At 42.5% G+C, this 26,383-nt stretch overlaps 1 protein-coding gene across 1 annotated transcript in view; it reads left to right on the top strand.

Annotated features, from left to right (window-relative positions):
- The window catches only part of LOC149233535 (Zinc finger, C3HC4 type (RING finger) family protein), a 357,687-nt gene that overhangs the window by 38,596 nt on the left and 292,708 nt on the right, over nt 1-26,383 (top strand). The window contains exon 3 of the mRNA XM_089379789.1: nt 164-6,165. Coding sequence (XP_089235915.1) covers nt 164-6,165 — 6,002 coding nt within the window. The remainder of the gene's footprint in view (nt 1-163; nt 6,166-26,383) is intronic.

The raw sequence follows: 26,383 nt of genomic DNA, 5'->3' as shown, positions 1-26,383 counted from the left end.
TTACCTTTGCATATATTTATTTTCTAAATATGTTTCGTAAATGACTCAAAGCCGAGTGATACTTGCCCCCTATTGATGCTTTGAGGTTGTTAGTGGTAATTGTCCATAAGAAATATGAGAAAGACTATTTTTTATTGTTATTTTAAATGTTTTTGTTTTCTAGGATCACATCAGCAGGGCTGGACGTGCATTCTGCTCTCTTCCTCTACCTGTCAGAACAGGTTTGCCTGTACATGTGAATGGATACTTTGAAATTTCCTCCAATCGTCGTGATATTTGGTATGGAGCTGACATGGACAGGGGTGGGAAGTTACGATCAGATTGGAACACATGTCTTCTACAGGAAGTTGTGGCTCCAGCTTTCTGTGAGTTGCTGGTCAAAGCTTCGAAGCTACTAGGCCCCACTGAGCTGTATTACTCATTGTGGCCTTGTGGTCGTTTTGAAGAGCCATGGGAAACACTGGTGAAACAAATTTACAGGAATGTTGGTGAACTTCCTACTCTGTATACATATGTTGATGGTGGGAGGTGGATTCGGCTAGCTGATGCTTATCTCCATGACAAAGTGTTTTTAAAGTCCAAGGAACTCGCTGATGTTCTCATACTCCTAGGAGTGCCTGTAGTTCAACTTCCTAATCTTCTTGTAAATATGGTCCTCTCCTATTCTGGTACTTCGCTTCCAAAGATGGTTTCCCCTGGTACAGTAAGGGTTATGCTGCGGAAATTAATGAATACCAGCCATCTGTTAGACAGGGAACAAACCTTACTTTTGTTGGATTACTGTCTTGATGATGTAGTTGATGAGGAAGTAGGAGAGGTAGCATCTGGTTTATCTCTTATTCCTCTAGCCAATGGTGAATATGGTGTTTTTGAAGAAGGAACAAAAGGCACAGCTTATTTCATCTGTAACAACTCTGAGAACAGGCTACTAGGTATCCTTACTGATAGGATAGTTGACAGGAACATTCCTCTCAATCTACTTAATAGACTTTCCGATATTGCACATACCTCAAAGACAAATATTACTTTCTTTAACTGTACCCATCTTCTTCATTTGTTACCTCAGATTCTTCCAGCTGATTGGAGATACAAGGAAGTAGTAGACTGGATGCCAGATACCTATAGAGATCATCCAACCCGGGACTGGATTATGCTTTTCTGGTGTTATCTTAGAGATCATTGTGAAGACATATCAAAATTTTTGGACTTTCCTCTCTTGCCGACAACATCAGGACATCTTTCCAGGGTTTCTACGAATTCAAAAATGATAAATGGTCGATTATTACCAGATTCCATGAAAGAGCTTCTGGTAAAGGTTGGTTGTCAGATACTAAGCCCAGATTTTGAAGTGGAGCATCCTCAGCTGTCGCTGTATGTGCGTGATATAAGTGCTTCTGGTATTTTGGATGTCATATTTGAGGTAGCTCACAGGCAGGAATCTCAACTGGGAATGCTTTTTCATGGTCTCTCAGTTGCAGAGAGACGGGAACTCCGATATTATCTCCTAAATCCACAGTGGTATGGTGGACAACAAGTGAATGGAGGACAGATAACTAGATCTCATATGCGTATTTGCAAGCGATTACCAATTTTTGAAGTATACAGTGAAGGCACACATGAAGACAATTATATTTTCACTGATTTGGCAGCATCACAGAAATTTTTGGTCCCCTTTCATGTGGACAGGCTCCTTTTAGGACCAGATTTCCTTTATAGTTCATCTGAAAGTGAAGATGAAGTATTTTTACGGTTCTACGGCATTGAGCGAATAGGAAGGCCATTATTTTATAAACTCAGGTTGTTCAGTCGCATAAGTGAGATTTCTCCACCTGTTCTCGAGGAGGCTATGCTTTTGATTTTGCAGGAACTTCCCCAGCTGTGCATGCAAGATCCATCCATAAGGGAAGTCTTGAAGAAGTTAGAGTTTGTTCCGACTTTTACCGGCAGGCTAAGATGCCCAAGTGTTCTGTATGATCCTCGAAATGAAGAGTTGTATGACCTTCTAGAAGATCAAGATTGCTTTCCATGTGGAAAGTTTAGAGAAGCAGGAGTCTTAGATATGTTGCAAGGGTTAGGATTAAGAACGGTAGTCACTCCTGTGACTATACTGCAGAGTGCTAAACAGATTGAATCATTAATGCATGAGTATCCTGCCAAGGCACATTCAAAGGGAAAAGTACTTCTTTCTTACTTGGAGGTAAATGCAAATAAATGGCTGCCTCAGCGACCTGATGATGGGCACAGCACAGTCAATAAAATGCTGACCAAAGTGGCATCAGCATTTCAATTACATGAAGCAAGTGCATGGATTGACTTGACAAAGTTTTGGAATGATCTCACAGTTATTTGCTGGTGTCCTGTTTTGATTAATCCTCCATATCCTCTTTTGCCATGGCCTTCAGTTTCTACAACAGTGGCCCCACCTAAACTTGTTCGTTTGGTGGCAGATGTATGGCTTGTGTCTGCCAGCATGCGTATACTTGATGGAGAATGCCGTTCTCATGCCCTTTCACATCATTTTGGATGGACCACTTCACCAGGGGGAAGCATCATTGCAGCTCAACTGCTTGAGCTTGGGAAAAATCATGAATTTGTTGCAGACCAGGTATTTCGGCAGGCATTAGCTTTGTCTATGCCAAGAATATACTCAGTTTTAACTGCCATGGTTGGTACAGATGAAATGGATATTGTAAAAGCCATTTTAGAAGGCAGCCGTTGGGTGTGGGTGGGAGATGGGTTTGCAAAAGTGGATGAGGTGGTTTTAAATGGGCCTCTTCACTTAGCTCCATATGTGCGCATTATTCCTGTTGATTTAGCTGTCTTTAAAGAGCTATTTCTTGAACTAGGTGTACGAGAGTCCTTAAGTCCCAGAGATTTTGCTATGGTTCTATCCAAAATGGCTGTAAACAAGGTTGGGTCCCCATTGGACATGCAAGAACTAAGAGCAGCAGTCCTCATTGTGCAATATTTGGCTGATTCTCTTTTCCATGACAATCAAATAGCATGTTACATCCCTGATGCTTCATCTATTCTTATGCCAGCAGCAGAGCTTGCCTACAATGATGCTCCTTGGTTATCCAACTCTAGTGAATGGAGTAAGTCAAGGGACATACCTTCATCCGCTTTGACAGCGAACAAGAAGGTTCCCAAATTTGTACATGCCAATATATCAAATGATGTTGCAGAGAGACTTGGTGTTTGCTCTTTTCGTCGATTATTACTTGCTGAAAGTGCAGACTCAGTGAAATTGGGATTGCATGGAGCAGCAGAAGCTTTTGGCCAGCACGAAGCCTTAACAACTAGGCTGAAGCATATAGTTGAAATGTATGCTGATGGTCCTGGAATTTTATTTGAACTTGTACAGAATGCAGATGACGCTGGAGCTTCAGAAGTTTGTTTTCTCTTGGATAAAACTCAGTATGGGACTTCATCCCTTCTTTCTCCACAAATGGCAGATTGGCAAGGGCCTGCTTTATACTGTTACAACAATTCTGTTTTTACAGCTCAAGATCTTTATGCCATATCACGCATTGGTCAAGACAGTAAACTTGAAAAGCCATTTGCTATTGGAAGGTTTGGACTGGGGTTCAATTGTGTTTATCACTTCACAGATATTCCTGGGTTTGTTTCTGGAGAAAACATGGTCATGTTTGATCCCCACGCCTCTAACTTGCCAGGGATCACACCGTCACATCCTGGCTTGAGAATCAGCTTTGTTGGTAGAGGCATTTTGGAACAATTTCCTGATCAGTTTTCTCCATACTTGCATTTTGGTTGTGACTTACAAAATCATTTTCCCGGCACGCTTTTCCGGTTTCCTCTAAGGACTTCCAATGTTGCTGCATCTAGTCAAATAAAAAAAGAAGGTTATAAACCTGAGAGTGTTGTATCTCTTTTCTCATCCTTCTACACAAGTGCAGGTGAGGCTTTGCTTTTTTTGCGGAATGTAATGAGCATTTCATTGTATGTGAAGGAGGGGCCAAGTCATGAAATGCTGCTAATGCACCGTGTATCTAGGCGTCCTATTAATGTATTGGAGAACCAATCTTTTCCTGCAAAGGTCATGCTTGACTTTGTTCATGGGGATCGTCAGGCTGGTATTGACAAAGAGCAATTTTATCAGAGGCTGCAGAGGACACCGGATGCACAGTTACCATGGAGTTGTGGGAAAGTAGTTGTGACTTCAATTGATACTACTGCAGAGAAATCAGATTTGTGGATAGTGAGTGAATGTTTGGGAGGTGGACGTGCTAAAGCTAAATCTGTAGCTTTGGAAAATAGAGCTCGTAGTTTTATCCCATGGGCAGGTGTAGCTGCAAAGATGCAATTTGTACCAGAAAATGAAGAAAATTGTGAAGGAACCCTTGTTGAAAATAATAATATCCTTCAATCTTCATCAACCATGTTTGGGTGCAACAACATGCTTCAGGGCCGTGCATTTTGCTTTTTGCCTTTGCCTATTAATACGGGTCTTCCAGTGCATGTCAACGCCTACTTTGAGCTGTCGTCAAATCGTAGGGATATCTGGTTTGGTGATGACATGTCAGGAGGGGGGAAGCTACGGTCTGATTGGAACTGTTTGCTTCTTGAAGATGCTGCAGCTCCAGCATATGCACGCTTACTGGCAAATATTGCACCTGAAATTGGCCCACGTATTGAATATTACATGCTTTGGCCCACTACTACTGAAAGAAAACCGTGGACATCTTTGATGCGGAAGGTCTATGCAAGCATTGTTGATTTAGAGCTGTGTGTCCTCTACACCAAGGCTAGAGGTGGCCAGTGGATATCTGCAAAAAGAGCTATTTTACCTGATTATTCATTTTTGGAGGTTGATAAACTTGGAATTGCATTAGCAGAAGCAGGTTTGCCTCTGATAGATGCACCAAAATCAGTGGTGGTTAGATTTCAGGAGTTTTGCCCTTCATTGCGATATCTAACTCCACATTTGCTTCGAAACTTATTAATTCGACGCAAACATGGGTTCAAGGAAAGAGATACAATGCTTATAACATTAAAATACTGCTTGGATGACGTTGTTGAGACTTCGGTATCAGACAAACTAGATGGTCTACCCTTGCTTCCCCTTGCTACAGGCTTATTTACAATGTTCACCAAGTCTGGACAGAGTGAAAACTTCTATGTTACTAGCCAAATTGAATATGATCTTCTTAAAGACACAGTCCCATATTTGCTTATTGATCGTACAATTGATGAACAGATTTTTGGTAAACTACAAAGGATTGCTTATAATGGGGATACAAATATTTCATTACTCACCTCATGTTTGTTGGAAGAACTTATGCCTAAGATTCTCCCTGCCGAATGGCAAGGTAGCAAGGCTGTGTTATGGATTCCTGGTCATCAAGGACAACCAAGCCTGTCATGGATGACATTACTTTGGGATTACTTAAAATCAACATGTGCAGACTTAACCATCTTTTCAAAGTGGCCACTTTTGCCAGCTACTGATGGTCACCTTCTCCAACTTGTTAGGAATTCTAATGTGATTAAAGATGAAGGATGGAGTGAGAACATGTGTTCTTTGTTGAAGAAGACTGGATGTTTTGTCTTGTGGAGTGACCTTCAAATATATCACCCGGCATTAGGAGATTATGTTCAAAATGCAACAGCATCTGGTGTCTTAAATGCCCTACTAACAGCAGCAGGTGATTTACAAAATCTAAAACAGCTTTTTACAGATGTGTCACAGGGAGAACTACGCGAGCTTCGAAGTTTTCTTTGTCAGTCTAAGTGGTTTTCCACGGGTCAGATTGATTCTCTGCAAATTGATACCATGAAGGCTCTTCCTATTTTTGAAGCCCATGGAAGTAGAGCATTTGTTAACTTGTTAGAATCAGCCAAGTGGCTGAAGCCAGATGGAGTTGATGATGAGATGATAAGTGATAGCTTTATTCATACAGCATCAGAAAGGGAATATAACGTTTTGGAAAATTATCTGGGGATTAAAAGACCATCAAGGGACCAATTTTATAGGGAACACGTTGTCAATAGGTTACCAGAATTTGCTTCGCGGGCAGAAGTTATGTCAAAAGTGATTCAGGAATTGAAGGCAATAATAGAGGAGGATCCATCCATCAGAAAGTTGCTTTCTGAATTACCGTTCATTTTGACAACACAAGGATCCTTACAAAAGCCATCAAGGTATTACTCACCTTAACCTTTTCCTCTTTCTGGTTGAGTCTGCATTCTTTGTTTATGCACACTTGAAAGCAAAGTGGGGTAAAGTAATTTCAACAGTTCTGAATTTGAGCAATGGCATGTGTGATGAAAATAGTACAATTAGGAACTCTATTTTTAAAGTTCTCTTTGTACCATGTGCCTGCAATTATCATAGATTTTTATATGGAAATAACGGAAATGTTGAATACTATGATTTATTGGTAACTTGTTTGCCTGGCCAAAGTTGATGGCTTGCTTTTTGGTAGGTTTCTAGTCATATACTGAGTTTTGTTTGTAATGGTTACTACCGTTAGCGCGAGTATGTTATAATTTCAAAGTTGAATCAAATATTCAAGTCAGTAACAAAACTGTAGAGGAATAACAAGGGGCACAAATGCACAATCATCACTAACATAACGAGATGAAAAATGAATCAATATCAAGCTCAGAAACACAATTTCAAAATTATTTAATTTTGGTGAACACCGGGTAATGAGGGTCAACTTAGTAAATATAGACCAATGGTGAACACCAGCATGATGTGGGGTGCCATAGTCCAATAGCCAGGTCATTTATGGAATTAATATTAGCCAACATTATAATATGTGAGTGCTAGTTACGCTATAAGGCATTCCCTAGTGCAATCTATGTATTGATGTGACAGCTCTGATGTTTACAGCTGTCAGATATGTGAGGCGGCAATGGAGGCAAGCTTTCCCATCCATCCTTTCTTGACAGGTGTCATTTGTGTTATTGTTTTCATGTCCACGCACTTCGCAATCTCGCTGCCAGATAATTGCAGAGTTGTCATGTGAATTGCTAGAAAATATGGCGATAGATGTGAATGTATCCACAATCTCCCATATATAATTGTGTAGTTTTGATGTGCATCGCACGAAATCATGACAGGAAATGAGATCTTTTTGTGCGTTGTCGCCTAAATCCACACTTGGGATATCGTGGAGAAATTTTTTAACTCCACTTGGTGTGGGCTTGGGGGCAAGTTTCAGGTTGAGTCGCTGTCACTCAATTCTCAACTTCTTCGTCTAGGCTAATGTTGAAGTTTCTAAATTTACTTAGTTAGAAACCCTCCATACACTTTATCTGATTTATTCCTACCTATTTGTTATTTTCCTTAACAAGTTATTTATATACTGAAAATAAACACTAGTGCATGCTCAACATATTACAGATCGACAACTAAAAGAAACAAGAACAAACACACCATATGACACCATTATTTTTGGACTAATGTCCCTGGAAAAACCCAATGTGGGAAAACCAATGCAGCTATCTGAGGGTTTTCTTATTAAGCAATATCAGAGTACAATCTGGGTGCCGAAACTGGCCTACCCAACAGAGAATTTCCTTGGCAGTAATACCTCTCCATTTTTGACAAATCTTCTGGATGAAACCTCGGATAATCCTTCCGGCAGCTACTCAGCACAAATTTGCCCCAGAAACCCCAGCGTCTACCCAATCTAGACTGTGTTAGCCTCTTCTAGCCCAGCATTGGCCCTGCGTCAGCCTATCTTGGCTTGCATCAGCCCCAGGAGGCCCTGCGTCAGCTCTCTGAGCCTCTGCGTCAGCTATGCTGGCCTGTCTGGTGCTATGCGCAACACTTAGCTGCCTTTGCTTGGCCCTGCGTGAGCACTGGCTGCTCCTGCGTCTCTCTCTCTGACTGCTCTGCTGCTTTCCCGACACTATCTCTACCTCTCTACCTTTCGCGATCACTGATTCTATCTCTTTTAGCAAACCCCGCTCTAGAGAATAGAATGACTGATCACTCTGGTGTCATCTTCAAGTGACCCTCAAGCCTCCTCTTATACTTTTCCTGTTGACATCTCAACGGCCGAGATTAAGTCTCTAATCAACGGCTAAGATTAGATCTAGCTTGATCCATGTCTTTTGGACCATTCTAATACAGATTCATATCAATACACATTAATATTTTATTTTCCCTAAGTTTAGACTTAGGGACTCCATTAAAAATATTAATTATTTTAATATCTCCTGATCTGTTTAGAATCTGCCCAAACCCTTTCTGGGTATTGGAGATCTCATGTGCCCCAACCTCTCCACCAAATTTTATGGCTAGAGCACATTCGATGCTACCCCAAATCAACACTCCCTCTTAGCGAGGACTGTGCTCTAGCAATACTCCTCATTGAGTATTACTCTGATCATCCGACGTCGGTACTTGTGTTGATGCTAGGCCTTCCTGCCCATATCCTTTGCACTGCTGCATCCTGTACTGCTGCCCATGGTTCTGCCACTGCCACTACTGCATCTGTACGACAACTCCCTCTGCATTCGTGCTGTTGCTGGTCCTTCCTCCCAACACTGCATCTGCACTGCACCTCCTCTCATCATTTTGCATCGTGCTACCCACTGTTACACTGCAACTCAGTTACTGAGAAGTAACTGATCTTCCAACTGACCTCCCTGTTGGGCTAGAAACACCCATTGATGCTGAAGCTCCCTTTGCCGCTGACAAGTGCTCCCTCTCTGACCTCTGCGCTGCTGCAACAACTCCCTGCATCTCGCACTATTGCACACCTGTCTGTGCCTTCATGCACTGGTGCAACACTCCTGTGCCTCTCGCACTACTGCAGCCTGCTAGCTCTGCGCTGTCTAGGGACTTCTGCATTGTAGCTCCCTCTGCCCAGTATACTCTGGACAAACACTTCCCAGTGCATTCAGGGCTGTCCTCACCATCAGAGCCTGATTCGGTGTCGTTCCTATAGTAATCAACTGGTCTCGAATCTCATTCAGTCCTTTGAGGAAGGTGTCAATCGATTGCCCCTTCTTCATCTGATACGACCTCATCTGATTCTCGAGCAACATTCTTCTCTGCACAGAAGTATGCTGATACAGCTTCTTGAGAGCCTCCCACATCTCAAACGCCGTTTCCTTCTCGGCTATATGTGGTACCACATGATCCTTGACCCCATCAAGGATAACACACTTGGCCCTCGCCATCGCCTCCTCGTACCTGTCATTATCACTAAGGTCGACTGAGACAGTTATTACCTTCAAGGCAAAGTTCTTGACATGATTCCTGTCAAAGCACTGATAAGATTCTGGCCTTGCAGACTGCGAAGTTCGATGCTTCGTCCAGTCTATCCTGGTCTCTTACCCCGTGTAGTGCCATGATGCTCTTCTACTTCCCCCCTCTGGAAGTTCTTTGTTCAACTCCTCTGAGTCTCTACTTCCCGTCTGGAAGTTCTCTTCTGGACTCCCTTTGAGTCCTGATTTCCCACTTGGAAATCCTTCTGCCGCTTGTCGAGATGGCCCCTACTCTGATCGTCTTTGTGCAACTGCACCACTGATCTGGGTTCCTTAGCTAGAAACCCTCGGTAATAACTCCTTTGGCCCTGCTCTGTCAGGTACTGTTCTGACTACAGTACCTCACCAACTCCACTCTGCAATATTCTTGTAGCCTTCTAGACCCCAACAACTGCCTCTCTGTGAACTGCGTGAGCCCCTCTCTGCCTCACGCTGGCCCTGTGTCACCCCGGTTGGGTTTGCATTAGCCCTGGGATGCCTTGCATCAGCCCTCTGGCCCTCTACGCAGCTCTCGACTTCCTCTGCGTGGCCCTGGTTGGCTCTGCGTCACACTCCTGGCTTCTATGCTGCTAGAAACAACTTTTGTCACCTCGAGACAACTGTTTTCTACTGCTATTGCTCCACTCGGCTGATGTCTTTTAGTTCTCCTGTGATCTGCAATCACGCTCTTATACCATCTTGAAGTTTCTAAATTTACTTAGTTAGAAACCCTCCATGCACTTTATCTGATTTATTCCTACTTGTTATTTTCCTTAACAAGTTATTTACAATGTAAATACTGAAAATGAATACTAGTGCATGCTCAACATATTACAGATCAACAACTAAAATAAACAAGAACAAACACACCATATGACACCATTATTTTTGGACTAATGTCCCCGGAAAAACCCAATGTGGGAAAATCGGTGCAACTATCTGAGGGTTTTCTTATTAAGCAATATCAGAGTACAATCTGGGTGCCGAAACTGGCCTACCCAACAGAGAATTTCCTTGGCAGTAATACCTCTCCGTTTCTGACAAATCTTTTGGCTGAAACCCTGGATAATCCTTCCGGCAGTTACTCAGCACAAATCTGCCCCAGAAACCCCAACGTCTGCCCAATCTGGAATGTGTCAGCCTCTCCTAGCCAATGTTTTAAAACTCTGACTCTGACTCCGACTCGGCCGAGGGTCGACTCCGACTCCGACTCCGACTCGGCTGGCTCGATTTCAATGACTCGGTCGTTGTAAAAAATACATTAAATATTTTTTTATATAAAAAAAAACATAATTTTAAAGATTTTCATTCATGTTTCCAAACACACAGCATTAGAATATAGATAGAAGACAACATATGATCAAAGTAGGCTCACGAATATATCCATTATATCAAAAATGAAAATGGCACCCAGTGCACTGTCCAATACATACATGATGATGGTATAGAGATCAAAACAAAAACACATGACCAAGGAGGCTAGAAATGGCCTCTACAACAAAAGTAAACTGTGACTAGTACTACTGGCTAGTGGCTACTACTAGAGGAGCCAAGATCATCTGGAACAACCACTGGTAGCATATCCACATGCTTCATAGTTTGTAACTCATTTTTAATCTTGTACCCTGATCAATCATCTTAGACCATCTCATCAAGATGGATGTTAATAGATGTATCCATGAGAAGAACTACAAAAGCAAATTGTATGTGACACAGACCAGATCAAGATATAGGATCCCTAACGCCAAAACTTCTGCATCCACATCTACATGCAGTCATGGCAGACCCATCTACACCCCATAAAATATTTTGTGGCTATTCTCTAGTTTTAGGATCCCTTGGGGCAACTTCAAGTTTGTTCCCATCAACTTTGTAATATGTATAAAGATAAACTGCCATCTTCCAAGAGATAATTGCACCTATAAAGATTCTAACTAGGATCACATGTTTGATCAACATTTCAATTTCATGTGCCCTCTTTATTACACGGTTCTCAAATAGTATCATTGTTTACTTAGAAATTCACATTGTTCCTTGAGGAATTTTATACAATGAAGGCAACAGATGTCTTGCTCCATTCTTACAGGAGATTTCATGTTCTTGGCAAAAGTTCACAACATTAGATCCTATCAAATTTCCAACGCCAGACTCATCACTTCCTATTTTCAAGCACTAAACGATTCATGCCACAGGAAGCCAAGTGAACAAGTAAACAACCTATGAAAATAGTCAGCTAATGTGGAATTCATGTGTCCACCAGCTTTTAACACAAATCTCTTCACCAAAAAGCAAGTAAAAAAAATCGTTGTTTTTTTGAGTTTTCAGGCCACTGTTACCGAGCCGGTCGGGTTATTACTGCGCTGGCCGAGTTGTTAGACAACTCGGCTGGCTCGGTAATAATCTGGCTGGCCGAACTGGTTTGATGGCCAAGTCGACCTAGTGAGGGCTTGACTCAGACCAACTCGGCCGAATCGGTTCTAAGCCGCCGGTTCTTAAAACAGTGCTCCTAGCCCAGCGCTGGCCCTGCATCAGCCTATCTTGGCCTGCGTCAGCCCCAGGGGGCCTCGCGTCAGCCCTCTGAGCCTCTGCGTCAGCTACGCTGGCTTGTCTGGTGCTCTGCACAACACTTAGCTGCCTCTGCTTGGCCCTGCGTGAGCACTGGCTGCTCCTGCGTCTCTCTCTTTCGCTGCTCTCTCGGCACTATCTCTGCCTCTCTGTACTCAATGCCCATCAACTTCTCTCCCGATCACTGATTCTATCTCTCTTAGCAAACCCCGCTCTAGAGAATAGAATGACTGATCACTTTGGTGTCATCTCCAAGTGACCCTCAAGCCTCCTCTTATACTTTTCTTGTTGACATCTCAACGGCCAAGATTAAGTCCCTAATCAACGGCTAAGATTAGATCTATCCATGTCTTTTGGACCATTCTAACACAGATTCATATTAATACACATTAATATTTTATTTTCCCTAAGTTTAGACTTAGGGAATCCATTAAAAATATTAATTATTTTAATATCTCCTTATCTGTTTAGAATTTGCCCAAACCCTTTATGGGTATTGGAGATCTCATGTGCCCCAACCTCTCCACCAAATTTCGTGGCTAGAGCACATTTGATGATAACCCAAATCAACAGTTAACTCCTAGCAAAGCCAAAGGGGGTGGACCCTATAGAAATAACTAAGACTCAACTAATCTATGCTAGATAAACTAAGTTCTAGGAGTTAAAATTATTGACCAAGTTATATCCACAATGTAAATGCAACTAATAACTTCAAAGCATCAATTTCATGATTATGACAATAATAACCATCTATGAGTAAATATATTTCTAGATGAAGCAAATGGATTAGTGTGTAGGTAACGTACTAGGGTAATTTTTCCCTAGGGTTTCTTGCACAGTTAGTTTTTTTTTCTTTAACAATTTTCTTTCCAGATTCAACTATTTCAATACAAAATATATCCTTGATATCGAAAATGATGACATAACATTAGGATTCAACCAAACAAATACAATGTTAATTGTCCAGATAACTCAATAATTCCAACATAAATATCTATAATTCCAATTTGGCATTAGACATGAGCATGCACAAAATTCAATTAAAAAACAGTTTGAAACTATAACATCAAAGTGCCCTAGCTTTCCTCAGATTCAACGACCTCCCAATCTGTTCAAACCTTTTGTAAACTTCGGCCTATTACACCTCACGGCCCACACATTACTTCAGTAAATTCTGATCAGAGTTATGCACTTAGATTTTCAAACCATTCTTTGTTTGTACAAATTCGTCTAGTCTGCTTATGACTTCAAGAGTGAAGATATGGATGTTTTAGGTTTGTCGTATCCTCAATTTTTGTGTCCTTTAGCGAGGGCTCCCACCTTGTTTCCACATATAACGACAACGTTAAGTGGTTCGTCTAGTTTTTGATCTTTAAAAGGGCCACCAAAAACAATGTCTCCCCAAAATTCCCTGGTGCTTCGGCCTTGGATTTCTCCATAGAATGCGAGAGGGTTTACTTAGTAGTTAGCCCTTTTGAATAGTTCTAGACCCAACTTCAAAGATGAGGACCCTACTCATACGATCCTGTCACACCTCTATGAACTTCTATCTTCCCAAAAATCATCCACCGAGACTCCTTATTTTTCCTCAGAAATTGTTACAGATCTGAACAAATCTTGCTGCCCTAATTGGAGGGTTTCCTGTGGCCAAACATAATAAACACGAACACACTTTTCTACCACCAGATGGTCATTCTGTGCCAAAATAAGGATCAAAATAGAATTTCACTGTCCTCCTAGAATTGGTATTTTTGTGCCAAAGCTAAGATCAAGAAACAACAAAATTTCGTTGCCCTTCTATGTAGTTTCTTGTGCCAAAACAGAGTGAAGAAAGATAGAAATGTGTCAACTAGGGTGAAATCTTTCACCATCGAAATTGACAAGGAAAAAGGGGTCTTAAAACCCTCAATGCGAATGCTCAAGAAACAAATGAGATGATCCAAAATGATGCCCCAATTGATCTCAACCATCTCCTATTTATAGATTTCCCATGGGCTCCAACAAGGTGAGGAGTTATGGGTACAACCCCTAATTTAGCCCCAACCAACCCAATTTTTACCTAATATTGCCCCAAGACACGAAAAAATTGGGTTTTTACCCCTTTAACAAGACTATAGCCTATGGGGTTGACTAGGCTATTACGTCCTCCATAAATTTGGAGAGCACATTACAACCTAATTTATATTACTTGCAAAAAGGTAAATTTTCCAAGTGAAGAAGATAACCTTGAAAATAAAGCTTGGAAATAACTGTTCAATATATAAATGCCTAAAAGAAATGCTTTGGAAGTAAATGAAATGTGTGTACTTGAAAGAAATGACAATTGTTCTGAAAATAGATGAACTTTGCAAGATGAGGAACCAGAGGAAATATAAATTTAAGCACTAAAGTTGCAAGATAGATGTGAAAATTTGAAATGCTCTTGGTTTATTTTAAATTAAGTTAGTTTGGTTAGTTGTAAGATCTAAAACAAGTTTCAATTGAACTTCTTCCTCAGACCTTATCCTCATTGGGACCTCAATCTTAGAATAACGAGTCAATAGGGGGAGAAGGGTCCCTAAGTTACTACTGCAACTAGCAGAGTTGGAGGTATGTTAATTTTTGCAAAAAGGAAAACCAATTATTGAAAGATTTAATTTGATCTAGAGAGTTGCTTGCAAAGTAATGCTTGAAATGCAAAACAAAACAACTAAACTAGATATCAAATAAGAATAGGTTAAATTAGATTGATGCAATGAAGTAATAAATGAGTGAATTGCAAGAAAATCACAAGTTAACTAAGTTGCATGAAATAAATAACAAAGATTGTTTGAGAGAAACTAAATGCATGAATAAGAACTAGCCACATATTTAGTGTGATTAGGCTACTCTATTTTAGTTTAACAAAACAAACAAAATCACTCAAGCACCATAGGACACACTTCTCTGAATAGGAAAGGGGGGATACTTGTGGGAAAAGTCCCCTAACTCCCAAGAAAAAACGTTTTCTTTATAAGATCTCTCTGAAAGAATGAGATATGAAGAGTGATAGAGTTTACAATAGATCCCCTTTCAGAAAAGGGATTTGAAGAACAATTTTTGAGAGAGCTTACAACAAGATTCCCTCAAAGAGATCAAATACTCTCCTCCAAATAGTTACAAGTTAAAAAGAAATTTTAAAGGAGTTACAAAATGCCTTTTGGGCAAACCTAAAAGTGAATCTTTTTTTACAAAAGTTCAATGGCTTTTTTTAAAGAGTCTTTGAATGAAGAAGGCCCCTTAAAGGGGGTTACACGGGATAAATGACAGTTTTACAATTAGTTGTCCAAAGATGGTCTTTTGAGAGCTTCAAGTTTCAAATGTTTAGCACAATCCACCAATTTTCCTTCTTGCACTCAATGGCTTGTCTTGATTTGGGGTAGCATTGGATGTGCTCTCGCTGCGAAAATTGGTGGAGAGGCTAAAGCACATAAAATCTCCAAGACCTAGAAATTGTTTGGGCAGAATCTAACCGGTTTGAGAGCTATTAAAATAATTAATATTTTTAATAGAGTTTGTAAGTCTAAACTTAGGAAAAATAAAATATTAATGGGTATTAATATAACACTAGGTTAGAATGGTCCAAAAGTCATGGATCAAGCCAAATCTAATCTTAGCCGTTGATTAGAGATTTAATCTCGACCGTTGATGGACCAACGAGAAAAGTATAAGAGGAGGCTTGAGGGTCAGTTGAAGAACACAACAAGAGAGATCAAGAACTCGATTTCCTGGGGCAGGGTTTGTTGAGGAAATTGAGTGATCAGAGTTGTAGTTGAGGGGCAGTGAATACATAGCAGAGAGGCAGAGTTAGTACCGGGAGGATCAGCGCAGAAGCCAGGAGAAGTTGACACAGAGCCAGTTAGAGGCCACGCAGAGGCAGCTAGGAGTTGTGCAGAGCCCGAGAAGGGCCGGCGTGTGAGACACAGAGGCTCAAGAGGGTGACGTAGAGCCTAGGGGCAGTGCTGTGAGATTTTTCGTGGGACAGACTGGGAGCTGGAGAGCCAGATAGGGTGACGCAGTCCCTATCAGAGTGATGCAGAGCAACAGAAGCTGCATTGTTGCTGTGGGATCGTTCTTCCGGTGATTTAGCCGGAATATCTGTCTCTGATTGAGAAGTACTACTGCCGAGGGCATTCTCTATTGGGTGAGCCATTTCTAGCACCCAAGTTGTATTCTGAAACTGCATAATAATAAAACCCTCTGAATAGCTGCACTGGTTTTCCCGCATTAGGTTTTTCTGGGGACATTAGTCCAAAAGCAACGGTGTCACTTGTGTGCTTGTTTACTTTCAGTTGCTGATTTGTATGTGTTGATACTGGGCTTGTATTTATTTTCGGTATTTACATGGTAAATAACTTGTTTAAGTTATTGAACAAGTAGGAAGGAATAAATTAGATAGCACAGGCAGAATTTCTAATGACTTAAACTTAGAAATTCCAACATGGTATTAGAGCATGGTTGCAGATCACAGGATAACTGAAGGCATGAGCCAAGCAGAGCAACAGCAACAAAAACAGTTGTCCCGAGTGATAGAAGTTGTTCCTAGTAGAAAGCAGCAAGGAAGGGGTGACGTAGAGAGCCTGCGTCATTAGTTCGAGCCATGAGGAGGATCAGTGCTGAGGCAGAGAGGAGCAAACCTGACCTACGCAGTGCCCGGTCATCCTTCTCAGCAGGAAGGATCGACGCTGTTGCCAGGAGGTGCAGATTGTGCCAGTGTTGGGATTGCGCAGAGCCTAGAGGCTCTAACCTTCAGATTGCTGGGGCATAGGAGGCTGTGGGTAAGTTGCGGAGCGAAGCTGGTGGGGTACTGTGGTCAGACCAATACTTAACAGGGCAAGACCAAGCAAGAGGGAGTTGTTATCGAGGATTGGCAGAGGGATTTTCAGAAGGGAAATCGAGGCTCAGAGGGAGTCAAACTGAGAACTTCTAGATGGGAAGTTGAGAGACTCAACAAGAGTCAATCAGAGGACTTCCAGGAGGGAAGTAGAGGGACTAGAAAGAGTCGAAAGAGGAGCAACGAAATGGCAGTGAATGGGCTGAGAGATCAGGATAGACTAGATAGAGCCTCCAACTTCGTAGTTTGGAAGGCCAGGATCTTGTCCATTTTATACAGGTATCGCATCAAGCACTTCGCCTTGAAAACAATAGCGATCCTTGTTGACCCGGCTGAAAATGAAAACTACGAAGAGGCAATGGCTAGGGCTAAGTGCATCATCCTTAACGGGGTCAAGGATCATGTGGTACCACATATTGCCGAGAAGGGTACAACAAATGAGATGTGGGATGCCCTGAAGAAGTTGTATGAGCATACTTCCATGCAGAGGAAGATGCTTCTAGAAAATCAGCTGCAGTCATACGAAATGCAGAGGGGAGAGCAGATAGATATCTTCCTCGGGCGATTGACAGAGATCTGGGACCAACTGACTTCCATAGGGGCCGTGCTGGATGAGGAGATGTTGGTGAGGACCGCACTGAACGTAGTCTCAAAGCACTGGGAGGTATTTGTCTAGAGCTTACTGGGCAGGTCGAACCTTTTGAATTGGAAGGAACTGTGGGTGGCTCTTCGTCAAGAAGAGATCAGATGGCTAACCAAGGCAGGGAGTAGTGGTAAGGGGATCAGAATCAAGAAAGAGGAAGAGGAGGATGTTGCTCTAGCATTTGCGGGAAAGCAGGAGAAATAGAAGAAGGACCTCTCCAAGGTCAAGTGCTTCCACTGTGGGGAACTGGGTCACTATGCGAACCAGTATCCAAGGAAGAAGAGCAAGGGAGAGGCTTCTGAGACCAAGGCAATGCCAGCAAAGGCGGAGAAAGAAGTGGAGACAGATGACGACTATGCCATGAGTGCTCATGCACCACTTGAGAGGAAGTGGGGAGACATTGAGCTGTAGTCAAACAGACTACATACGATGAGGGGCAGGATCCTCGAGGTACCCAACCTCTTGGATTATACTTGGCTATGGGAGCCTCGAAGAGGAGTAGCAGGATTGGCGGATGTCGGCAGAAATGGATGCGAATGGAGCAATAGAGAGTGCTACAACGTAGGATTCCTGGGACAGCTTGAGGCAGCAGTGCGAGATGCATGGAGTTGTTGCAGCAACGTAGAGGTCAGTAGAGGGAGCACTTGTTAGCCACAGAGGGAGCTTCAACGTTGGGAGTGTTTCTAGCCTGAAAAAGATGTCAGAGTTGGGAGGATCGGTTACTTACTTCTCAGTAACTGAGTTGCAGTGCAGTGGTTAGTAGTGGCAGTGCTATGGGTAGCACGATGCAACATGATGAGAGGGGATGCAGTGCAAATGCAACAATGGCAGTGACAAGGCCATGGGCAGCAACATGGATGCAGAGGGAGCTATCGTACAGATGCAACAGTGGCAGTGGCAGGGCCATGGGCAGTAGTACAGGATGTTGTAGTGCAGAGGATGATGGGCGGGGAGGCCTAGCATCAGCACAGGGACCGATGCTGGATGATCAGGGTGATACTCAGTGAGGAGTATTACTAGAGCACAGTCCTCGCTAAGAGGGAGTGTTGCTTTGGGGTACCATGGGATGTGCTCTAGCCACGAAAATTGGTGAAGAGGCTAAAGCACATGAGATCTCCAAGACCCAGAAATGGTTTGGGCAGAATCTAATAGTTTTGAGAGATATTAAATAATTAATATTTTTAATAGAGTTTCTAAGTCTAGACTTAGGAAAAATAAAATATTAATGGGTATTAATATAAAACTGGGTTAGAATGGTCCAAAAGTCATGGATCAAGCCAAATGCCGTTGATTAGAGATTTAATCTCGGCCGTTGATGGACCAACGAGAAAAGTATAAGAGGAGGCTTGAGGGTCAGTTAGAGAACACACCAAGAGAGATCAAGAACTCGATTTTCTGGGGCAGGGTTTGCCGAGGAAATTGAGTGAGTGATCAGAGTTGCAGTTGAGGGGCAGTGAATACATAGCAGAGAGGCAGAGTTAGTATCAGGAGGATCAACGTAAAAGCCAGGGGAAGTTGACGCAGAGCTAGCTAGAGGCCACGCAGAGGCAGCCAGAGGTCACGCAGAGGCAACCAGGAGCTGCGCAGAGCCATATAAGGGCCAGCATGTGAGACACAGAGGCTTAAGATGTTGACGCAAAGCCCAGAGAGGCTGACGCTGGACTAGAGACGCTGATGCTGGGCCAGAGAGGCTGACGTAGAGCCTAGAGGCAGCACTGGGAGATTTTTTGTGGGACAAACTGGGAGCTGGAGAGCCGGATAGGGTGACGCATTCCCTATTAGAGTGACGCAGAGCAATAGAAGCTGCATTGTTGTTGTGGGATCGTTCTTCCAGTGATTTAGCCAAAATATCTGTCTCTGAATGAGAGGTACTACTGTCGAGGGCATTCTCTGTTGGGTGAGCCATTTCTGGCACCCAAGTTGTATTCTGAAACTGCATAATAATAAAACCTTCTGAATAGCTGCACTGGTTCTCCCGCATTGGGTTTTTCTAGGACATTAGTCCAAAAACAACGGTGTCACTTGTGTGCTTGTTTACTTTCAGTTGCTGATCTGTATGTGTTGATACTGTGCTTGTATTTATTTTCAGTATTTACATGGTAAATAACTTGTTAAGTAATTGAACAAGTAGGAAGGAATAAATCAGATAACATAGGGAGAATTTCTAACGAGTTAAACTTAGAAATTCCAAGAGCTTGGTAAACAAATCAACAATATTGCAAGGTGAAAGATGCCAAAATGAGCTTTGGACATCCGCAATGTTAGTACCATATCTTGGTGGAAATATAATTACAAGCAAACTCTAGATTAAATCAAAGAAATCCTATTTTATAGCAACCAAGAAGAGCTAAGTTAAATAATTTTTTCTTGGCTGATTTATGACCGTTAGGACAACCATAAGATAGCCTTAGAATGCTAGATATTCAATGAGCTCATGGACAAAGTATTCGTTACCACAAAATCTAGCAAGCCTTGGAGAGGGAAACCCAACAAGAAAAAGAGCTAGACTAAGTGCTAACAATGGGACAATGGCCCACTGTCACCATAGCCAAGGTTGCCTACTCTTTACGGACTTTCATCGATGGGAGGAGTCCCAATATGATTATGATAATCTATAATAGATAATCTAGGGTTGAAGGTACAAGGTGATGGAGCTAGATCTCATTCGAAAGATAAGCTCAATAAAGGTACGAGGCTTCAAAGAAGCAAATTGCTTTCTAAGAAGAGCCCTAGAAAAGAAGGCACAAGACCCATGGTTTTGAATTTTTTTGATGGTAATAAGTATTCACAAGGTCAAGGGCCTAGATAAAAGGCTTCTTATGATATACTTCAACAAGTACTAAGCTCAGACAACCTTCAAGGAAGTCCTCAAGTTGAGGGAAAAGAAACTAGGCTTTCCCTCTTGCAGCAAAACCTAGGGCTAGAGATTTTATGGATGAAACTCGAGTGGATGCCCACTAAACTTGGAGCATAGGTAGCCTAGATCTTAAACTTGATGTTTAGGCTCTCGAATTCTCGAAACGTTTCCTCCCTAAAATCTCGATGCAAGCTCTAGATTTTTTCCCTAGCCCTAAAAGGACTGAATTTTAAGAGGAAAATTTATGGATGAAAAGTGGAGATGACCACCAAGGACTTGGATTGGTGCCTTGTCCTTTGGGCATATGGAGTCTTAGGATGTTCAAGATGAGCTAATTATCTCTTAGGAGGATTAAAGATGATGCATTGGGTACCACGTTTAAGCATTTACCCACTTCAAAGACAATGGAATTTAATGGAGAGCTCAAGAATTTCCTCCACTAGGAACATTCATTATATGCCTACATTGAATAACATATGCAATACTCAAAGAGAAAGGCTTCCAAAATTAATTTTCAATAATTAGGGCACAATAGAATCAACAATTCCATACATTAGACAAATTCAAGAGAAAAATTCGATCAACATTATGCACTTGCAAGATGACATGCAATATATCCATCCAAGATCCAAGAAATAACTGCAAAGAAGAAATGCAAATTAGCTCCAAATGCCAAAATGCATTCCAAAAGATTCTCCAATAGCTAAAGAAACGAGTGCAAATTAACACATTTTAGAAGCAACAATTCCATACATCAGACAAATTCAAGAGAAAAATTCGATCAACATTATGCACTTGCAAGATGACATGCAATATATACATCCAAGATCCAAGAAATAACTGCAAAGAAGAAATGCAAATTAGCTCCAAATGCCAAAATGCATTCCAAAAGATTCTCCAATAGCTAAAGAAACGAGTGCAAATTCTTCTTAACAGATCCAATCTAAGTGTGATGATGATGAGAAGCTCAAATGAGCTCTCATCTATTTATACATGATCTATCAAGTCTAATTTAGCCTAGAAGCCCCTTATTAGTTGTCAAATGGAGGGCAAAACTAATTGTGGTTACAAGCCAACCACATAGCCAATGAAAAATCATAAAGATAAACCCACAAGAGGGCGAAATGCTGACGTCATCACTGCGTGGGCCTCTTGGAGGCATGCATTGAGCTCTCTTTGTGCCAGAATGAGTCAAAAGGGCTCCATAAATGATCTACTAGGGGTTGGCCCCTAAACATGCATGCAAATCATCAAGTGGACCCTAGTTTTGTGTTTGGGGCACAAAATGGGTCTCATGGATCTCTTGGTGGATGAATAGCTTGTATATGCTCCATTGTTGAGGGCTCAGAGGATGGTGTTAGCCCTCCCAGGTCTCAATAGTGAGACAAACCTCATCTGGGCCTCAGATCAATTGCTGAAACCTGTATATACTGCTAAGCCGACTAGGGGCATGCTGGTCCAGGTGCATCATCTTGTGAATAATATGGGGCAAAGTGTGGACTGCTATGGAGCTGTAGGTGCCCATGGAGTAAGTAATGGTGCTTTGCAAGTATAGGAGTCCCATGGCTCTCAATGCTTCACTCGGAGGGTGTCATATGCTCCTCTATTGGACCTAAGCCCTTGTTAAGTTGCTCAACCCATGATGAAGCCACTTGCAAGTTACATATAATGTCCAATGTTGCATACTCACCATTAGGTATAATAATTCATTAGTGCATCTAAGTGAACCAATCTTGTTAATCAAGGGCACATTGAGACTTCATTTGAGGTTTCTTTTCCAAAATTGGGGCTTTAATCTCATAATAGTGTTACTTGCCTAGGTAGAAGTGGTTAATAAACAACCCTATTAGGTTTTCCTAGCCCCTAAGGGGAAAGACAATACCCCGTACATCCTTCAATTAATAGGTGGCATGTGAATGATGATGAAAAGGATGGGGAAATTGGGGTCTCAAGGCCAGATGCCATGGGTACAAGGATAACAATGATGAGGGATGTCCACATATTGGGTATATAGATGTAGGAGGGGAAATCGTGGATAGATGAGTTACTATAGCCTTTGTTTTTCCACCCATCTATATTTTCCTTTTGCCCTTTATTGATTTTTCATTTGTATTATTGTTCAAGGCACCAGGAAATGAAAACATGCTGTGAATTATATAAAGCAATTATTACCCCCTTAAGTTGAGGCAGTTCATCACCCACCTGGGGTTGGGACATGTGTGAGTTCCTTTAATGATGCGAGGGGCACTCATGGGCCCTAAGAACCAAGGTGATGGCCATAATGATAAGTGGTAGAGATCGTATTTGGATTTTTCCCACATGCAACATTTCTAGGCCTGACCCTGATATGTGGACAAGGGGAGGGGGTTGCGCCAGTGCCTTGTTGACCCAAAGAAGGAAAATGATGAAAAAGGGCTTGTAATATGTGAAGGGGAGTGAAATATGTAACATACTCGACCCCTGATTTCACATTCAAGGAATGGGGAGTGAAATATGTAACGTACTTGACCCTCCACGCACCATCTGCCAATGTTCTTGCGGGACCCCCAACCTCAGCGCATGTATTTGACTACTTCCGAGTTAACGACCCAAGTGACAGAGAAGTTCTCCGTCAACTAGTGCACCATTGACTGACAATCCCTGGTGCCTGGGATTCCCCAGGACATTCAACCATTCGCGTTTCTGGGGTCTGACCATTGCCTGAGTGATGTCATGCTGACGTTGCCCACACCACGTGTCAGCCTGTGAGAGGTCGAAGTGTCACCCGCATGTGGCTCCTTTGGGTACACTAAAACTCCTAAACTACTTGCCATGTGTCCCCCAAGATGTCATGCCGACGTCATCTCTACCTGACGATAAGTCGTCATTTGTTCGGTTGGAGAGTGATGGATTCCTCGGCGATTGGATTCATGCTTGGTTTTACTTTGTAAACGGGAATCCTTGAACTCGGAACCCTTTGAGAATCATTAGCACAACGCTTCAGGCTTCCGACCTTTCAGGTTTCCATGGTGGCCACCTCTGGCAGCGTCCTCGCCTAACAGATTCGGGTGATGGAAGAAGTCTCCGTCGCCGTCTCTCGACAGATTCCCGACACCCTTAGACGCTGAGTCCCCAACTCAAATTCAAATTAACCTTCAAGCTCCAGGCTCTACGGCCTTTGTGCTCGGTTATTTTGACCAATGACGAAGGGAATCTGGTTCCACCAATCGGAAGCCTCCCTTGAATAGGGTTTTGATCGTCCAATGGATAAGGTTAGCCCAACTTTTCCTATAAGTTTTGGGCCTCACTCCTTTTGCGCGGTATCAAGGGCTTTCCTCCTCATTTCCGCCATGACTCGGTCGAAGGATCTCGACTCTGCATTGCGCAGTGTTTTAGAGGGAGAGCTTTGCACCCTCCATGGCTACAAGCTCTACCGCTGCATAGGCTTCTTCGAGCTAGTATTGGCGACTATGGCTCTTTCTCAGGAGTCTGGTAGACTCCCAAATGTGCTTCACGATTTGATGACGATGCCCTTGGTTGCTTAAGGCGATCTACGACATTATCCCTTTTTAGAGAAAGATTCTTCGGCGAAAATCACATGGAGTCTCATTTGTCGACGCGTTTCGAACCAACTAGTGTGGTTCATCGTCAGGACAAGTTGATTCGAAACGCGTCGACAAATGAGATTCCATGTGATTTTCGCCGAAGAATCTTTCTCTAAATTGATATGGATCACATAAGCCTTAACTCTGACATTATCCCTCCTGAGCTTGAGTGATAGATTCTCCAATGAGTTCTTGGCTGGCCAGTCTTCCCTTCCCATGGGGAGGGAATGCTATCCAGGGCGGCATAGGCACTCCTGCGTGGTCTACCTACCATAGACTTGGCTCAGACTTCTGAGAGGTTCCTACCTCTCCTGCCACATGCCAACGGTACCAGACCTTGTGTTGAGCCTGCAAGAAGCTCCACAATGCTACATGGAGCCTTCAGGTGTCTCGATAGCCACCCTAAGATGCCAACAACAAATATCCAACTTGCTGAGAATGTAAGGCTGAAGGACATTCAGGTAATGCTGGCAGCTTGACTGGTCCTAGGGGAAAACTCCCCTTGACATCAACACATTGCTGGTCATGCAACACAACAACTTGTAACTTGACAATAAATGACATATAAGTGAATACAAACCCTACTATGCCCTGGGTCATCCATGTAATTTTCGTATTAAGAGAAGGGGTCTCAGAACCCCTTATTTTTCAAGTGTTAATCCAAGCAGTAATTGTTCGACCATGATATGTAATGAGTTCTGTCTATTTCTTAATAAGTTATTTATGTGCTACTTCTGCACTATTAAACATATGTGTAGATCCATGCTCAACATAACATTGTGGCTTAATATTTTATTACCATGCGGTCTGTTATGCCTCTTATACATCAAATGTTTTGTGTCTACCATTAACAATCATTACACACTTTTCAGCCTTCAAATTTTACACATGCATCCTTATATTTGGCACATAGACACACACACACACACACACATATATCACATTACCATATCCCCATAGGGATGTACCACATATGCAAGCACAATCAACACAATGCAGTCCCCAAATCTAGAACCATTATCTACAACACAATGACATGGTTCGTTAGAAGACAAAACAACATAAAAAGATACTTATCTTTGAACATGCAGGGCAACTAAGCCTGGGACAAGGACTCTCCAGCTAATCGTAGACAACTGCAACTAGACTTGCAGCTGTCACTCCAAGCCAGTTTCCAGAGTCTGGGGGGGGCATTGCTTGCTTTTGGGACTAACACACCAACTGTCACTGATTCCTGGACCCTAGATGGATTCCTTCCTCAATCCCACCAATTGACAGCTACTTGCTTGGTTAACACTGGGAGTCCAGAGGCGCCCAACCTCACCCTGAAGTGCACACACAATGATTCACCCCCTTCTAGGGAATCCAAAATTCGCTGTCTGATCCAGGCGGTAACCAAAAGTCTTCATTCCGGTCTTCCATTGCTACTGCTCCAGGATGGTCTCTTCCCAAGCTGTTACAAGGCTCCAAAGTCTACTATTTGAACCCACAACCTCTAAGGGAGCCAAGTTGTTATAGGGATCCAAGGATCCTATCTCAACCCACAACGTCCAGGGACCCCAAGCTGTTACAGGGCTCCTGAGACTAGCAACTCAACCCAAAGCCTTTAGGGATCAAGAGCCAATCCCATTCTGTTCTCTTCTCTTCAACGCTGCCTGCTGGAAGCTCGTGCTGAATCCTTTTCTCCTTCCAAATCTCTCGTTAGATCCTGTACCTCCAACTTTTCTTGGCCTCTCCCTCAGCCACCATTACTACTGCGTCCTTGCTGGCCTTCAGTGCGCAGTCCGTCCATAAAATTCTTCTCCTTTTTTTTCTTGAGGTTGCTTCTCAAGCAACATGGGCTTGCATACTTCCTCTTGTAACTCATTTAATTTCAAGAGCTCCTTCATCAATTCATGTACCAATGAGGCCTTAATGGTTGTTCTGAATTTCAGGTTTCTCCTTTGCACAAGAAACGATAACGTCCCAAGCAAGCGACCTCCTCCCCATCTCTGGAATCCACGTCCCTTGACTCAGTACCCTTTTTGATTTCAAATGTTGCAAAATATTTACAATACATTTACAATGCAACTTATATGAGGACTTTGGGTGGGGTTGTAATAGCCCCCTCCTCCTTGAGGGAACACCACCCTCGGTGTCAATTTCCCATATGCGACATAGTGTCAAAAAGCAATACATATTGTTTTACGAAGCTTTATATACACAAACCTATATAATATTTACAGTTATACATACTTGCTTTAACCATCAAACAATAAGGGATAAACGACTTTCATGGCATCAACCATTTCCCATGTAGCATCCTCTCGCCCAAAGTGCTTCTACTGTACCTTGACTTGCTTTATGGCTCAGTGCCAGAGCATGTGACTCCTCCAGTCCAGAAGGCACATTGGCTTTGGTTGGAACTCTCCTTCTGGTTCCTCTTGTAGCACGAAGCAATCAATCACATGATTAGAATCTTGTATGTACTTTTTAAGTAACGATACATGGAAAGCATCATGAATTCTAATTGATGGAGGTAAATCCAATCTATATGCTACTGGTGTTATCCCCCTAAGGACTTCAAATGGCCCACAATATCGTGGTGCCAACTTGGCACACGTCCTCATCCTTAGGGAACTCTTCTTGGGCTTAATTCTCAAATAAACATG

The sequence above is a fragment of the Pinus tabuliformis genome, chromosome J, assembly GCF_031772625.1.
Source record: "Pinus tabuliformis cultivar Carrire ecotype Pingquan chromosome J, CPIR1, whole genome shotgun sequence".
NCBI classification, from domain to species: Eukaryota; Viridiplantae; Streptophyta; class Pinopsida; order Pinales; family Pinaceae; genus Pinus; species Pinus tabuliformis.
Note: the sequence above shows the minus strand (reverse complement) of the source record. Positions and strands in the feature narration are given on the sequence as shown.